We start from the raw sequence: 17,751 nt of genomic DNA on the forward strand, positions 1-17,751 counted from the left end.
GATAGATATTTTAGATTCAGTAGTGGGAGGCAAAGCAATGCACCATTACCCCATTTCTTGCTGGCTGTATCAGAACCACAGCACAGCTGCTGAATACCACAAAATCAGACCCATGATAAAGTGGACAGAATAGAATAGCCCAGGTAAACACAACAGGTTTCAGCTCCTCATACTCCTGCTTTCAAGAAAGGACCAGACTTTTCTTTTTGTGGCAGAACTGTATTTAATTAATTTCCGTATGCAAATTAGGATAAAAACCAAAACATTATTGTATCCAAGTGAAATAGGCCAAACCAGCACAAATTAATATTTAAAAAATACCACAAAGAAAGATGAAGCAGGTAGAGTGAAAAAGCTTTTCAATTCCATTTTTTGCAAAATTACATTCTGATACCTTGCAGACACATGAATGCAGCCCTCATTGGAAAAAAAATCCAGTACAAAATAGTTTTAAACCCACATATTATCATACTGCAATGAAAATAAATTCACATTTGAAGAAAGCCATCACATTTTATTTTTCTCTTCAGTAACGAGATTATTGCACAAAACAATCATGTGATTTTTCTCACAATCATTAATATCTTAGAGCCTTAGTGATTCTAAAGGTTATGTTGTGAGGTTCCAACATTTATTGCTGCTCCAGCACACCACATAAAACATACATACTAGTTTATACAAACGAAATGTGTTTAGCTGATCAACTGAATTCTTTCCTTCTCATGCATCAACCCCAACAAGAATGATTTTGCTGCCCTGATTAGGCCTTGTGATTCTCTCGTGATCAATCTTGACTTTTGATGATGATACATGAGAAGAAATTATAATTCAAGTAATACCCAAGGTGGGCTGACTTCGTAGGATCAACACAACAAAAGAACAATCAAACCTATTTCTCACTCAAGCAAGCTCACAAGTGCAAAAGTAGGCCATACATTGAGAACTGAGCTGTATTCTTCACAGAACCAGATCCCAAAACAGAACTTCAAGTTCACTGTTGCATAATAAAAATGTCCTGAGATCCTTTGGCTCAATTGAGGTCTCATTGGCAGGTAGAGCTCCAGGAGCAGCCTAACTCAACCTAAAGCAATTTACTTAACCCAAAAGTCAAATTGCTCCACTGAAACAGGTAAGGTAGAGTTCAGTTTGAAAAAATGGTCTGAGACTATTAGAAAAGAAAAACATTAAACCAGAACTAATTAAAAAAACCCACAACTGCTCATTAAATCTACTGGATAGACTTAAACTGAGACACAGAAAGAAATTATCTGACAGTCTTGTTGCAGACAGCCTTGAGAGTATGTTTAGTAGTATTGTTTCAAAATGATAAGATGAGCAACAGAATAAGCATTTATTAGCACCAAAGGCAACATGGCATTTCTCAATTTATATCTAACTCCCAACTACAGAACACATAGCTGTCAGCTCCACCACCAATTCTAAGACCTGAAACATCCAAATACTAAGAAGAGTATCAACATTGCAATCAAAGACACTTTGGGTGGTCATACCACTTCCTGCAAAACGCAGTGGAACTCTACCAAATCAGTGTGACTACCACAGTAGTGCAGTTAAAACATGCTTCACTTATTGTTTTATGGTTTTAATCAGTATTATTCAAAACAAGTATAAAAGTTGGACCAAGTTAAATAGAAAACATGGTTCTATAGGTGCTACCTATGGAATCAGAAATGTTTGGGTGTTTTTATGATTCATTTTTCACAGCATCGACGTCACGAAGGGTAGGGCAAAACGTTAGGACAGCTGGCCACAGTCAGTAATGACAATCTTTTTGGAGGGCTTTCCACTCTTGGAACCAAAACTCTCAATTTTTTTCACGACATCCATTCCTTCCTTTACGTGCCCAAAAACAACGTGTTTTCCATCTAGCCTGCAAAACAAATACACAAGGGCAGTTTTACTTAAAACAGCACAAAGACTGACTAAACCAAGCTTTGTGAAGGGGTGTTAGCAGTTCTTCACAGCTCTCACCTGCTGATTGACTCTATGGTAAAGGCACAACTGCTCTACAAGTGACAAGAAATACTTCTAGCTCTGGACTTCAGAAGCACTTTGAGGGATAGTGGCCTTGTGACTCTCATAGCCCTTCCTCCCTCAAGTAGCACAAAATAATTTATTTCCATTGGAGTCAAGTAATTTGGAAATAAAAACAAACCAAACAAGAAAAACCCATCAAACAAACAAACAAAAAAAACCCTAAGAAAACCCCAAACTCTCCAGATTCAGGCATCACTTCAGGAGGCTAATCTGCAGGGCTGAGAACCTACCAGTCAGTTTTTGCAGTGCAAATGAAGAACTGGGATCCATTTGTATTGGGTCCTGCATTGGCCATTGAAAGAACACCTAGAACAACAGAAGCAGATTATTAGATTGGTGTAACAAGTTTGCACCAGAGAAGACAAACTGCCACTGCACCTTTAGACTAAGGCTGGACAGACAGAAGATGTGATAATCTCACACTGCCTCCAAATGATTTCTAATGCCAACTTCTTGCCTTTCACTATTCTATTCCCTCCTGCCCAGCCTCCCTTTATTCCACAGCAAGAGTGTTAGCAATGTAATTGGTTGTACGTGTCCTGAACATGACTAACACCAGATAAGCTCCACTGTGCTTCAACAGCAGCAGTAGTCTCCTGGGATGAGGAAGTAAAAATGCCAAAAAAGAGACTACAGAATTAGATCAGATGTTTCTCTGTATGGTCTTTCCTTTACTTTTCTGGCTTTAATTTGAGCTTAAAAGGATGTGCCCGTGTTACCTAGCAAATAAGAAATCCCAGATGTCTTTGTTTTACTCCTGCATGTAAGTAAAAACTGAAGTCTATGACTTATGAAAGAAGAAAATAAAAGCAGCAATTTCACCTTTGCAAAATTTGTAAGCCCAGTACGGGCTGACATCTATTTGTACAACAGTCTACAGAAATAAGAACATGGCAGGAACAACACACTGTTAAACCTCCTTGATGCTTCTTCAATTACCAAGTGCCTCACAAACCTAAAAAACCTTATTTTTTAAAACACGTCTTCATAAACAATGCTTCATTATAGGTTATAGTCATCAGAAGGCAGAAAGAACATGTTTATTTACCAGGTCCTACGTGCTTCAGTATGAAATTTTCATCTGGAAATCTACTGCCATAAATGGATTTTCCACCAGTTCCATTATGATTTGTGAAGTCACCACCCTGAAACAGAAATGGTTATTAACTCTACAAGCACACATGGATTATTTTACATTGAAAGTGATCCTACTGAAAATATAGACACTTGTTCTAATTTAGAAGTGACAACATCAGCAAATTTTCTTCCAGTTAAGAATGAGTATGGGCACTCAATTTAAAATCATTTAACTAGCTGAAGATAGAATCAGGCAAAAAGCAGGGGGAAAAAGCCTTTCTCCCAAATGTGATACAACAAACAACAGTAATTTTAAGAAACACCTCAAAGGCCTGAAAACCAAATCACCCAAGGTTCATTACCATAGGCAAGATCTCAGAACTCTTTTGTTCCCCTTCCTTTCTTCCAACATGTATGAATACTGATCAGGATCTCCATTATTACTGTTTGCTATTTCTAGGTTTTGTTGTTTAAGTGTTACACCTAGACTATTTTAAACTTCTCCCAGCTACAGGCTGCTTGCCAGAATAGATGACAGATACCTGTCTTAGGTTAGACACAAAAAACCAGTCCAAACAAAAAACCCAGCAACAGTGACTCGCAGAGGTAGCTCCTAAACTGGTTCCAGCAACCTGCCATCTCCTCTCCCAGGAGTGACACCACCCATGTCGTCAGAGAACTCATACCCAGCAGGTATTGCACGTGACATTCATCGTCCCATCCTCATCTTGAGTAATCCATTACAGGTGGTGTTACAGCCACTCCTACGCAGTCCCAGAACTATGTTCTGCATGCCACATGGACACATCCAAACTGCCGGGTTCCGGATATGATGGCCTTCAATTAGGCCATACCAGTTGCCTGAATCATATTAACACTCCATCTCAACAAGTGGAAAGGTCTCTACTGTCTTCTCTCACTTGAAAATTGTTGAGACCTATGACAGCATTTCCACTTCAGCAACGACCTCTGAGTAATTCCTAAACATCAATTCATCATCTCACCACACCAAGGAATCAACCATCTAGTATCCTCATTCCGGGTCCATTTGTGGGGACAAAGCAAAGAGAACACTTACACAGAACTTCACAAATTAGTGGTAGAACTCAAAGTAGGATTTCTACTTTTTTTTTTTCATATTTATGTATTTCTGATCCCAGAAAGACTTCTAAACTCTGTCCCTTTGCCAGTATCACAAAACCTTAATTTGCATTTAAAAGGCAAGAAAATAGGTCCTTTACAGCACACCTGTCCCCTTTCTCTTCTGAGAAACAGGTCATACAATCAGGGCCTCTTGTTTCAACAGATATATTTTTTGTTTAAAAAAATAATTAAGGATGGGAAACCATCACAGTTATCAGTTAATAGATAAAGCATGCTTACTATGACCTTCATGTTGGATATTTTTACAAAGCTATTCAACAATGTAATGTTGTTGAAATGTAGCTTTTTCTAAGGGAAGAGAGGACCACCAGGAGTCACACATTGCAGTGCACTACAGCAGCTGCATCCTGCTCATCTGCCAAGCACAGTAGATAAAAAGGCTTTAAGAAAGGTTTGTTCTTATTTTTGTTGCTGCTGTTCAAGAAAAAATTGTCAATGCACATGGAATCTTATCCAGAATTGCAAAAGATTCATCCTTTAAACCGAAACAAATTCCATCTCAAATGGGTCATCCCAAAAAATCGACCCCAACTGACCTCCCCTCCATATTAGAGAGACATTAGAAAAAAAACCATTTTAAACACATTCTCTATTGTGAAAAGATTATTCTACTTGGAATAACGAATGGACACATTGTTTTCTTAGTTCCCTTAGAACACTAAGTTGATTGCCATTCTGCCCATAATTGCTTCTCACAAACAAGTGCTATTTTGCCACCTGTGCCCCACACTATAGTACATTGCTATACAATAGCAGAAAGCCTTCAGCCAGGCTTTTTTTTGACAGTCTACAAAAAATTTACATTTATTTGTATAAAAGATGAGCTAAGCAACAGCCACTGCAAAAAGATTCGAAATGGAAGTCATACTGTCACTTCTTTATTGTGTAGTTAGCAAAAGCTAGAGCAGAGCCATTTCTGTATACTAGTCTGCTTCTAAAGTATATAAATAACATACAAATAAATTTAATAGCAAAAGGAAAACAAAATTACCTGGCACATAAATGAAGGGATCACTCTGTGAAAAGTGGATCCTTTATACCCAAAACCTTTTTCACCAGTACAAAGTGCTCTAAAGTTTTCTGTGAAAACAAAGCATTAAGTATTATATTCTGCATCATATATGGCAATACAATCAAACACATGTAGACTAACTGTCTCAAGTTTATATGCTTCAAAAATTTTACTGTATCTTTAAAGTATTACTGATTTATTAGTTATTACGATACTTTAAAAAAACCTCTGTTATAAAGCTAAGAAAACAAAGCTTATTTAGCTTAAAAACAGAGTACAAACACAATCCTTTTCCATCTCATCTCCCTTTTATTTTACTGTTATATCTTAACTCCAATACCCTGACCTCCCCCACCTTTGCCTAGAGTCAAAGGTTTCATTTTCTGACTTTTATGCCTCTGTTCTCTATAGTAATTGTGAGGATGACACCTTTTTTTTCCAAGGACATTCATCTACTACAAACTGAAAGAAATATATCAAGTTTTTTTCAGAACGACTAAATCAGCAGCTGAGGAAGGAAACGTGATAAACCATGAAAACTTTGTGACATAAAAGCACTAATTAGCTAGTGACCAGGAAAACAAAACCCCATATGCTCTTTGGAAATGCTAAAAGAGACCACTGCCCCTTTGATTTACCCTTCCCCACTTGCTCTGGGGATTGATTTTAAAGCAAACTAGTGGGTTTTTTACCATATATATTCACCACTGATAACCCAATATATGAACTGTATTACCTCAGTGCAAATCACAAAATGAAACTATTTCAAAGAATAACAAATTCCAACTCCCCACTAGCACTTCCTGTCATATTTCTTGATTAAAAAATGAAGATGGAAATAGTTCTGAAGGATAAAAGAATATTCTTGTTCCTAAAAATTAAATAGTTAAGTATGAAATTTTGGAGATGCTGCCTTACCTGCTGTCTTTGGAACCACATCGGCTTTCAGCTGTTAAAGAAAAATAAACCAACAAATTCATAAGTCAGCTTTTTCATACGCACATAGAAAAACTTCTACATGGGAGCCTGGTACAACTAACCCTCTTCCCAAAGTGACGAGCTATCTGAAATCACAAGCCACCAAAATTACATGAATACCTTAAAACTTCCCAAGCATTTGGCTAGTAATGCTAAATATATCCCCTCAATGCAACTTTTAGCCAGTTAATGAAGAACACTTTGAGCAGTGCCTAATGATTTCATTGGTCAACGTGGTATTTTAGCAAAAACTAAGACAAATCTTTATGATGGACCCCAAAGATCAAAGCTGGTTTGGATACAACTGGAGATACCAAAGTCTGCCCAGCACAGTCAGCTGCTGAAATTTGCAAAAGAGGTAGAGCAGAAACTGTATATGAAAATCTACCCATGAACTTACACAGACATTGTAACCTACAAAAACTTCTGACTTGAATTAATAATGATCTTTTTACTAATCCTAAAAAGGGATATAAAAGTGGCCATACTAGTCAGACCAAAGTTTTACCCAGCTGCACATCCTGACAGTAGCCACCAGCAGATACAACTGTGAAATAATGCATAGAAACAGTATGGCTGTGGCAAGAATTTAATATTCCTTCCCTAGGAAACCCTCCTCAGATTGCTATAATTTGCAACTGAATCTAACCACAACTTAGCCAAAGATTCAAGGCAATGCTGCAATGCATTCAGATTTTCTGTCAACTGGGCACAGTAAAAATATTTAACGTGGAAATTAAATGCTGCTGCAAGAAATACAGAAACACTTATGTTATTTTTTATAATACCATCCAGATATTTACTATATCTCACTGATGAATAAGGTACTCGCACAACAACATTTTTACCTGTGACTCCCTGAAACAATACCTCCTGAGAGCACACTAGCTGGGAGAGTCCAATTAATTTATATGCTGCAACTTTGAATGAATAAAAATAAACTGGGCTCTAGTCTCAAATGAACCCCTTTTAGAGAGAACTCTTATGACTAATTTTTTTTAAAAAAAAAAATCTCTATGAATAGACCCAAAGAAGGTGCTAGAGGCAAAAGGCCACACTGAATTCCCTCAGCAGGGGAGCACTGGGAAAAAAGCTTAATTCCCTCTACAGTGCATGGTTCTGGAGCGCAGCCCTCAATCATTCCCATACTCAATGCATTTACCTGAGGCAGGTACCCGGCCCTAAGGACACAGGGTGCACCACATGGCGCTTATTATAATGCTTTTAAGAGCAGAGTGTACTGCGGTGTTCCCGTTCAGGCCTTCTTCACACGTACAGAGTACAAAGTACTTCTTTACAGAGTACTTCAGAGACTGGATTTTTACGGATGGAACCAGCTGCTACCTCAGCTTGCTGCTCATCCCAACAGCGCCGCGCCAACCTTTCCCTCCACGTGGAGCGGGAAGCTCAAGGAGGCAGCGCCTCAGCAAACTGACAACCAAAAAAATCAAACAACGAGCACCACGGAAAATTGCACGAGGCTGGAGGTGCGATGGAAGGGTTCCAGGAGCCGGCTGCCCCAAGAGCAGCCAAAGGCGGGGACCTCCAGGGCCCGCTGGGACCCCGCTCTCTCCTCTCAAGCCAGCGGTACAGGACGGCAGCAGGCTTATTCTTCTTCAGTATTTCAGCTCACACTCAATGGTTTAAAATCATCTTCCTCTGATGCTCCCCACCACACCAGCCCCGGTCCGAGCTCTGCCCTTCCCGCCTGGAGGGGCCGTCCCGCCTCCCTCTCTCCCCGGGAGCGGAGCCCCGAGGGCGGCCGGGCAGCAGCTCCGCCGGGCAGCAGCTCCCACGAGCGGGCGAGTCCCGCCACCCCCGGGCCCCCGTCCCGCCCCCCCCGCGGCCCCGGCCCTGCCCGCCCTGACCTTGCGGCTCCGCGGCCGCCATGCCCGGGGCCCGGCCGCCCTCTGCTCGGCGGGCAGCGTGCCCCGGGCCCCGGGCGAGCTGCAGCCCCGCGCCCCTACCTCCAGCACCACGCGTCCCAGCGGCTGGTTGTCGGCGCCCACGTCCAGGTACACCACCGGGTTCGGCGGCCCGGTGCCGGCCCCGCTGCAGCCGCGGGCGCCGGCCGCCCACATGCAGGAGAGCCCCGGCGGCGGCAGCAGGTCCCCGGGCGGGCGAAGCAGGCGGCGGGCGGCGCTCAGCGCCAGCATCCCGCGGGCAGGCGACAGACACTGACACACGGACGGACGGGCACCGACACACGGACACCCGGCCCGGCCCCGCGGCCTTTATGGGCTCCGCCGCGGCGCCGCAGCGCCCGCTGGCGGCCGCGCAGGGCGAGAGGGGCAGGGGCGCTGCGGGACAGCGGAGCGGGCTCGGTTTGTCTGTTTGTTTTTCTTCTTTTTTTTTTTTTTTTGTTGTTTTTGTTTGTTTGGGTTTTGTTTGTTTTGTTTGGGTTTGGTGTTTTTGTGGTTGTGGTTGTTGTTTTGCACATTTCCTCACAGCCCCTCACCCCAGGGATCAACAGGGACGGCGAAGTTTATCTAAAGTTCCGTAATTTCACACACAGCGCCTTTGGGCTTGTCCGCGGAGCACCTTGGCGGGGATGGCCGTGCGGCCGTCACGGGTTTGGGATAACCGGGAGTCACGGGCTGCCCGTGCCGCGTTACTCACCCGCAGCATCCCGGAGCTGCGGCACCGACACGCGTCGGGACACGCGGAGGCTCCTGAGTCACCCCGGCACCGCAGAGCCCCGGGGTGCCACGGCATCGGTCCATAGCCCAGCCTTGGCTTTGGCGGGAAACCTGCCCGAGGGGTTACAAAAGAGAGTAACAGCGGTCCAGTTTACCATAGTTTCACTATAGTTTATAGTGAAATATTGTTATAGTTTTTTATATGAAAATAACAACACCTATCATTTAAACTTTTCCTGAGTGACTGAGATGAAAATACTTACTACACATTTCAGTCACGTTCAGATATTACTTCCAAACCTTCTCCAGTTCCCATCCTGATTCCATATATAAGTGCTTCCAAAAGTTTTTCGAATTTGTAATGTCACAGAATGTCTTTTATAAAAAAAAAAAAAAAAGGAAAGAAAATCAAGGGTTATTCTAATAGTCATTTTCACATTCCTTGTATTATAAAATATTCTAATGAAGGTTGGATTAATGCAGCCATGCAACACAATATGACAGAATCATACAAAGACAGCCCCTATGTGAGGAACAGTAAACTTTGAATCCCACTTAAATTCTTTGTGTCAAGCAGCTAAAAGTGCCTTCATCAGTGACATTCACTGAAATGATAGAAAGCTATCCGTCAAGGCACTGCCCTGACCACAAAGACCAGGGCAGAACTACAACATGCAATTACAAACAAGTGAGAAATCCTAGATGAACACCGTTTTTCAGGCACACACTCCAGAGAGACCCACAGATCACACCCCTGAACTGCCGATGCTGTAGGGATGACCATAGCAGGTATCGTGCTTTGTAACTACAGAACCATATTAAGTTACGTCAAAAGGTTCCTCTTGTCCTGAATGCTCAAAGGAATGACTAAGGAAGAGTGAAAACAGCAGAGGGGTGTAATATAGGCCAGTATGTTTTCAATCTCCTACTGCTTTCATTCCAGAGAACTTCCCAAGCTGGATGTGACTTTGGTATGTAGTAACCTTTTTTTTTCTCCTGTGTACTTATCCACTCATTGCACCTATCTTAACTGTTAGCATCAGTAGTTCCTTGGCAATGAACTGGAAGCTGCCCTTCCACAGGCCTGCTGACCAGAGCATCAAGAACTTGTTTGTTTTGAATACTGCTCCTGTTACCTTCATCTACTGTACCCTACTTGTGTTGGAGGAGGCAAGTTGATTGGTGTCTGTCTGTGTCATGGAGACCTACAGCTCTTCTCCTCTCAGTCATTTCAAGACTGAAAAGTCACAGCCAACTCAGTTATTATTTAAAAGAAATCTCTTCCATGTCTTTGGGATCATCTTTATTGGCCTTCTCCAAGCTGTTCCACTTTTATGGATTTTTTTGCGACCAAGTATCCAAGATAAGAATGAACAATTACTTACTTTGTACATATAGTGCCATGCTGGTATTTTCTATTCCTTTAATAATAATCTAAAGGTGATTTTTTTTTTCAATAGTAGCTAAATCACTATGAATTTTCTACTTAGTTTGTCATATACTCTCAGCTTCAAGTCCATTTTTGGACTTTCTCTAATGACCATAAAAAACCTCACCCTCTTTTTTAATGTTTTAATTGCAGTAGCCACTAGAAGCCCAAATCAAAATTAGGTGTTCTGTGCATACCTGTAACAACAGACAGTTCTGGCCCTGAAGGATTTATTATTTAATAAACAAGACAAAAGATGAGCAAAAGAAAATACCATCTTGTTTCACACTTGGGAAACACAGGCAGAACAGCTTTGAACTGTTTTGTAAGAGTTCACAGATGTCTTTGGTAGACCAAACAATGCAGTTTTCCTCACTTGCAGACTTGGTGAGAAGGCAAAACAACTCTCTTTCACAGTGGTGATTTTTTTATTTGAGAATATGGACTGAATTATTATCTTTAGGCTTTGGCAATAAAGCTACTAAATCACTTGTTATGGCCTACTCCTGCAGAGTCAGATGAATTAAAACTCATGCAGACAGTTTGACTAGGAACTTGTGAGTTACAGAGGTCACTTTCCAAGGAGGACAGAAAAAGGTCTCCAAAACTGTCAAAGACCACTATATCACTGCTGAGTGAGGCTTAGAGTTAGCTCAGGAAACAGATTATTTTAGGGAACCTTAGAACATAGCCATTTAAAGATATGTTCATTGTTGAAATTCTGCAACATGTGGCTAGGAGATAAGTACATTTGGCTGGAAAACGAGCACACCCTGCACTAGATTAGATAGGCAATGGAGTGTGGTTGCACAGACAAAAGCCAAGATAAGGTACTTCAGCAGAGCTGTCAGGGAGATGGGTACCTGCCCTACAGATTTCATCATACTCTCTCCCCCCATCTCAGAAAATGATATAGAAGTTACAGATGGATAAACAAGGAGGACCCTTTTGAAATTAGTTTCTAAATAGATATTTTTAGAAACACACCTATGAAAGGACCCTTCTTGTAGTATAGCAGAGAAATTTCTGCCCAGGAAAAAGAACCTTAAATGATGCAATTACAGAACTTCATACTGATACATTACTTACAACTTAAAAGTCTTTGTAAACAAGACTATTGAGTAACTGAGTAAACATTACCACCATTGTGCCAAGATGGACAGGAAACAACAACAGTGGTTAAGTGGCTCTTCTAAAGAAACAGAAAGAATAAATGCTTGAAAGATGACCTAAATTTGAGAATTTTGATTTCAAGGGTCTTGAAATGGTGCTACCCCAGCAGACAGACACTACACCGGTAAAAAGGTGATATGCCTTCCTGACTCTGACTGTGTACCTACTTGTTTATGACACAGGAATGTAGGTTAGTTGTATTATTCAATCTTCAATTGCTGCTGTTGGATTTATCTTGGCAGCTGCGGCAAGACCACATTTTGCAACCTACCAACTGCAAGAGTGGAATTCCATGGAACTCACCTTTGTCTGTGGTGCACTTTGATATGCTCTTCATGGGGCTGTATGATTGGACCATGCAAATAAAAACTCAAATATAGGCTGCAGCAACCTATTTCACAGGAAAGTGCATTCCACAGGAACATCACTCGATACTGTGATACAGGGAATTCCCATGGTATCGATTTTAACATTCATTATTATAAGAACCCTTGCACATCTGGGACATGGTTATCTCAAGGACTCTGCTAATCGGGACTGTTTCCTGAGGGAGAGGTCAGACAGGTACTCAGCTTGATTTTAAGTGAGGAGAGCAGGAATTTGCAGTGGGCATTCCCACCTCTCACCTGCAGAGCCTGGTTGTGCTGCACTTCAAAAGACTCAGCCTAATTTTTTCTTCAAGGTTTGACTAAGCTAGAAGATGAGTTAAGACATGGAAAGTATCTCTGTGATCTGTATCTATGATATGCATTTATTTATGAATGGGGACTAGAGTGGCAGAGATGGTGAAAAACCTTTCTATTTTACTAAGTGATTGCAGTGTGGAATTAAACTGTACAAGAGCTCAGAGGGCACAGAGTAGCCACACAGGTACACTTACAGATATAAAGAAAAACGCTAACAAATATTTCCCCCGATCAAGGTTTCCTCTTAGGAACTTGTAGTAACTCAGCTCACTACGTGAACCTTCTCACCAGCACACATTGTACATAAAGGAGGAGTTTCCCCTCATGACTTCATACTAATTACCTGCAAATAGTCATACAAGAAAAACCTCAATCCACTCATGCTCTTTACAGCTGTGATTAGCATTTTCGTTTCAGAAGTTCTGAGTGACATTGCTTGCCTGGAATTCATTACTCCATCTCCCTGCATAATGCATGGAAACTCACTGCTAATATGTCAGATTACACAGTGCCTTTACACAGCACCCAGGGTACCTTGCAGCTGCCTGCAGCTTCCCAGAAGTTCATCCATACACAACTACAGCTACTTGCAGATAGATCTCAACAGCCTGGCGAAGCATGTAGGACATTTAAAATGCAGCTATTACTCCCAGTGGCCTCACAAAGCTCCAGGATGTGGATAGGTGGTTTGCCTGTGGGTGGGCGGGGAGATACTCTGCACACTTATGAAACAGTATTAAGATACAGCAAAAGTTATGGGAACTCTTCTACCTTCTAAACCACAGAAATGTCAGTTGTAACAGAACTTGAAATTTACAGGGATCAGTTCAGTTTATTTACCACTTCTGGTCTGAGGAACGAGTAATAAGTTAACAAGTATCAGAAATAATTTTAGAATTGATTAGTCATGCTACTTCATCGTGTATGAGTAAGATGAGCCTGGAGCTTGGGATGATCTTACTGAAAACGGAATTACACAGGAGCTACTCATTAAAGGAGACTCTCAGGAGCTCCCTCCTGGGGAGTGGAAGACAGCACTGCACTGCCTTCCTGTCCATCCCAAGAGGCTGTTGCAACACCCACTTGCATGGAAACCTACGTGTTCTCTCACCACTACCAGCTCCTGCCATGCCTCATCTTTTCTCTTGCTGTGTGACTCCATTGACCAGGTCTTGTTTCTGTGATGCAACAAATACATAACTGATCAAAGCAAAACCAGAGGTGCACCAGCCACTTCCTATAATCACTGAATGCAAACAGGTGAAAGAAAGGGAAGAGCATCATACATTTAGCCTTTTAAGACTGACAGGGTGGTAATAAGATATTCTAGGTTGAGTTGTAAAAAATTAATTTTACAAGTTAATTTTACTTGCAACTCAAGTGGGAAATGGTTGCAATGTTCACAAGAGGCCCAGGGCCATGTGGGACCTGTGGTCCCACGCAGCACATCACCAGCAGCACTCCAGATTTCCAGCTGTATATTTTTCATTCTCCATCCCCACTACAGTACTTGATTCTTTAAAATTATTTTCTCATGTATCTTTTGTTCAATTTTGGTCCCTTTTTCTAATCTTTTCCCCTACCCAATACTTGTCAGCTTTCTACACACTTATTTTCCTTACACTGTCATGTCTTTATGACCTTTCTGCTCTGTACTGTTTCTCAAGAGCTCTATTTTAATCAGCTGCCTGGTAAAGCCTTGGGTTTTCCTTGAGTTTGTCTTGTGTGCAAACCTGAACAATGACTCCTTGAGGTAAACAGCTGCCTCTGTACCTTGTACAAGATGAATCATCCTGTCTGCTCTAAACTAATTCTAAGAATAATCATAGACATGTTTTTTAATTGTAAAACTTAACAACAGGAGCTGAAAGCTAAAATTGGTCAAGATAGCCTAAGTTTGAACAAGAATCACCTAGAAATTAAAAGCTTCACAGATGTAACGAGACTAAAAAAATTCCACCAGCTATTTTGTAGTGAACAGCTCTGCTGGAACCAACCTCACCATACAGAATCTCTGAGATTCCTCTCTGCTTTTTTTTGTTGCAGTTTCTCTACAGAAAGGACCTCTTACCTTCAGCATATAACAGAACAACTACATTAGCTAGCATGGAACATTATGACACACTTATATGACATAATTGCACATGACCAACATCCAAATACACAATGTCCCTCCAACTGAGCTCACAAGTTTTCAGATGCAAATTAACATGTCTGACATTTACAATCAAACATAATTTTTGGATAATGAAGCATTTTTTCAAATATTTCAAAGTGCAGGGTAAGAAATTCTCTTAGTATTCAGAAGAGTCAGGAGTCTAGTTTTCCTTAACTTTTAATTAACTGACTCAGTCACTCCAGCACATTTTGGCATCAGTTTGATAGTGGCCATAGGGAAGTCATGCTTCTTTCCATAGGGGGACCATCATTCATAACTTAGAAAGAGAAACTGCTAGGATTTCCTGTGAAGCAACATATTCTGAATAACTTTCTGAACCAGGTATTACCACCAGTCACTGGAAACTCATCAGATGGATAAATGGGCAAGTTCAAAATTCACTGATTTTGCATATCTTAAGAATGTACATTCTGAGAAACACAGAAATAAGGAAGTGAGCACTGATTATAATTTTGAAACGTAAAAAAGTTGAATAAATGTAAATATGTGTTAAAAACACAGTAAGACTTCAACTCCAGAATTTCATTAAATAAGTGTGGGGAATTTCAATAGTTTTTGCAAACCAAATGAAGAAAACAGAAAGGATATAATGCTAACAACAGTTTGTATGTTTTTAAAAATATTTGGCTTTTTCTGGTCTTTAACTAGTTAAAATTTATTAAAATTAGCAACCTGTCCCCGTTTTTAAAATAATATGTTGATATGAGAACAAGGTGACAAAATAAATGTGCCAGAATAGTCTAACAAAATCCAAAACATCTGACATCATAAAACAGCTGTGGACTAACTGGAAAGATTCAATTAAAAATGAAACTGGTCAAAACTCTTACCTAGGGGAAAACCATAATTGATAATCCCATATCTACCTCTTAGGATGTTTAATAAAGCCAAAAGGGTGTACAGAAAACAGTGTACTTAGAAGTGTTAAATAATGTTTCTGGAGAAGCTGACTTTACTGTAACTGGATCTATGAAAAAATACAGTGAGTTCAGTATTTGGAAAGGTACTGGACAAACCAAGCAGACATACTCAATAAACAGGGGAAAGAGCTTGATCTCGTCTAGTCCGCAAAAGAGAAGGATTTTAACAGAAGGCTCGACTTCAATAGCAGAAAACCAATTATTATAATCTAGGCAAGGAGTTTCTAGAAATGCAAATGAACTACACAGCAAACCAACCAGTCAGTCCACCTGTGCCCTGCCATGTGCCTGTAGGAGTCATGACCTAATTGCTGTCTGCTTGCTTTATAAATGAAATTGCATAATTGATTAGGTTCCTTGTGGACTACTTTTATATTCCCCTGGAAAATTCTGTAGACTGATGGAGCCAAGGCATCTCAGCAGAAGCTTTCAGTGATCTGTCTGATACAAGAAAAATCCCGTGTTCTTTTTAGAGAGAACAAGTCTGAATAGCGTGTTGAGACAATGACAGACATTAGTAGTAATATCCTACATAGAGTCAGTAGGATTTCAGAAAGTGGAAAACTGTAATAAAGTGACATACTGGTAATAATTCAAAATGTAAGAAAGAAAGGTTCATAACTGGAAGTTCACAATACAGGAAGACTTGTACAGACTTGGAATTTAAGCAGATAAAAGAGAAGTGGGTTCTGGTTAAATATACGTAGAAACATAAGACTAGGCACCCAAACGTAAAAATACATTTCTTAAAAGCAAACAGAGAAGGATAAGAAGTGAAAGAATTCTATATAGCATCAGGTAAGAGTTGTACAGCTGTTTTATATGCTGTCTAGCTTACTTCTTTAAAGGAAAGCAAGTGGCTCTATGCACAGGACTCCCATCTCCACTGTCCAAGTGGAAAAGAAACAGGGGGTCCCTCTTCCATGTTTCTAACTGGTTTCAGTCTCTTACTCCTGTAAAAAGCACAATGAAGTGTATGGCAACGGAATACAATGGGCACAAACAAAATAACACAATTCAGAGATCCATACTGATGAGGAAGAGTAGAGAAAAAATGTAGGGAAATAGGATTGTTCTGAAGTTGTTCAACAATTGATTAGCACATGGAAAAACACAGAAGTCAGACAGATACTTGTGTAGGTGGCTGTCTGGAAGCACGTGCAGAGTTGACGACACACAGAGCACACTGCCAGGATGTGGGACAGGAGATGGCAGGAACAACTGGATACACACTCTGTACCTGTCCTGAGGTCCTCAGGTGACATCTGGGAGAAACCCCACTTTCAGAATTGTTGTAGCCTCCTCAGACTTCAAAGTATGCTTGAAAAATGTACAGTGCTTAGGACATCACTCGAGCTCTTTGTACTTTACTCCATCTGTACAGTGCTGAAGTGGGTTTGCACTATGTCTCGCTGACATTTCTGGGGAGCATCCAGGAAAAGAGAATACCAAACCCAAAATATTTATTAATTATTGTCTGGAATGGATAAATATTTTTTCTGTTTCACTACTGAGTACACTATTTTATTATGTTATCTGAAAAGTCCATTGTAAGGGGTAGTGCCAGCAAGGAAGGCATAAATTGAGAGTCAGAAACAAATGATTTTTCCCAATTTTGAGAAAATAAATCCCTAGTCAAGATTTTTATATATATATGTATATATACACACAGATATATATTTATATATTTGTGTGTATCTCAATCAACAACAGGTGTGGAATAATTGCTACACATGCTTGCATAGGTACTCATATTCTAAAAAGGTTAGGTTGTTCCTAGGAATTTGAATGCATTTCAAAGCTGGGTTCAGAAAATGCCATACAAAAATACTGAAATGCTTAGTAAACCTCCTTAAAGCAAGTTCTCAGATGCAAAGTGACTGGTGTCCACTGGGACAGGACCTGTGCATGCCATGGCTGTTGTTGATATGACCCTGTGTGTATTCTTCCTGTCAAGATTTAGTCTGCTTACAGCTGAACAGGTAGATAAATTAAGCAGACTTTGTAACTCAAAAGCTGCATTTAGAAACCAAACACTTCAACGTTAAGATGGAGATGCATTAAGAAAAAAATTGTCTCATTTTAGTCATCTTCCAAGGTCACTCATTTCACTTTAATGACAGGTTCCAACTGAAAGAAAAGTATCAAATTTGTGAGAATTTAAAAGAAAGGTGTTGCATGTTTAACCCCTCCACACATGCTAACACCAAAGAGAAGCCCTCCTTTCCTCTTATTCATATCACATAAAGATTTCATTTCAAAGTAATTATTAGTTGTTTAGGAGACAGGCAGTGCCCTGCATGCTGAACAGCAAGTCACCAATACCTTGCTCAGCAGGGACTTTCTGCTGCATGATCCCCTGCTTATCAGTAAATTTGCATTCATAATCTTTTGTGTTATTCTCTGTCTCTTCTAGGGTGGTTAACACCTTACCTT

The 17,751-nt window shown here is 40.5% G+C and overlaps 1 protein-coding gene across 1 annotated transcript; it reads right to left on the reverse strand.

Annotated features, from left to right (window-relative positions):
• Positions 1 to 203: 203 nt before the first annotated feature.
• PPIF (peptidylprolyl isomerase F) lies at positions 204 to 8,524 on the reverse strand. Its single transcript, XM_027649547.1, has 6 exons — positions 8,257 to 8,524; positions 6,230 to 6,260; positions 5,291 to 5,379; positions 3,107 to 3,203; positions 2,289 to 2,364; positions 204 to 1,891 (listed from the first exon to the last, which is right to left on the reverse strand). Exons 1-6 carry the CDS (start codon positions 8,443 to 8,445, stop codon positions 1,756 to 1,758), a joined length of 618 nt encoding a protein of 205 aa, XP_027505348.1. The 5' UTR covers positions 8,446 to 8,524; the 3' UTR covers positions 204 to 1,755.
• Positions 8,525 to 17,751: the final 9,227 nt, after the last annotated feature.

This window comes from Corapipo altera, unplaced genomic scaffold (assembly GCF_003945725.1).
Source record: "Corapipo altera isolate COAL_440 unplaced genomic scaffold, ASM394572v1 53, whole genome shotgun sequence".
NCBI lineage: Eukaryota > Metazoa > Chordata > Aves > Passeriformes > Pipridae > Corapipo > Corapipo altera.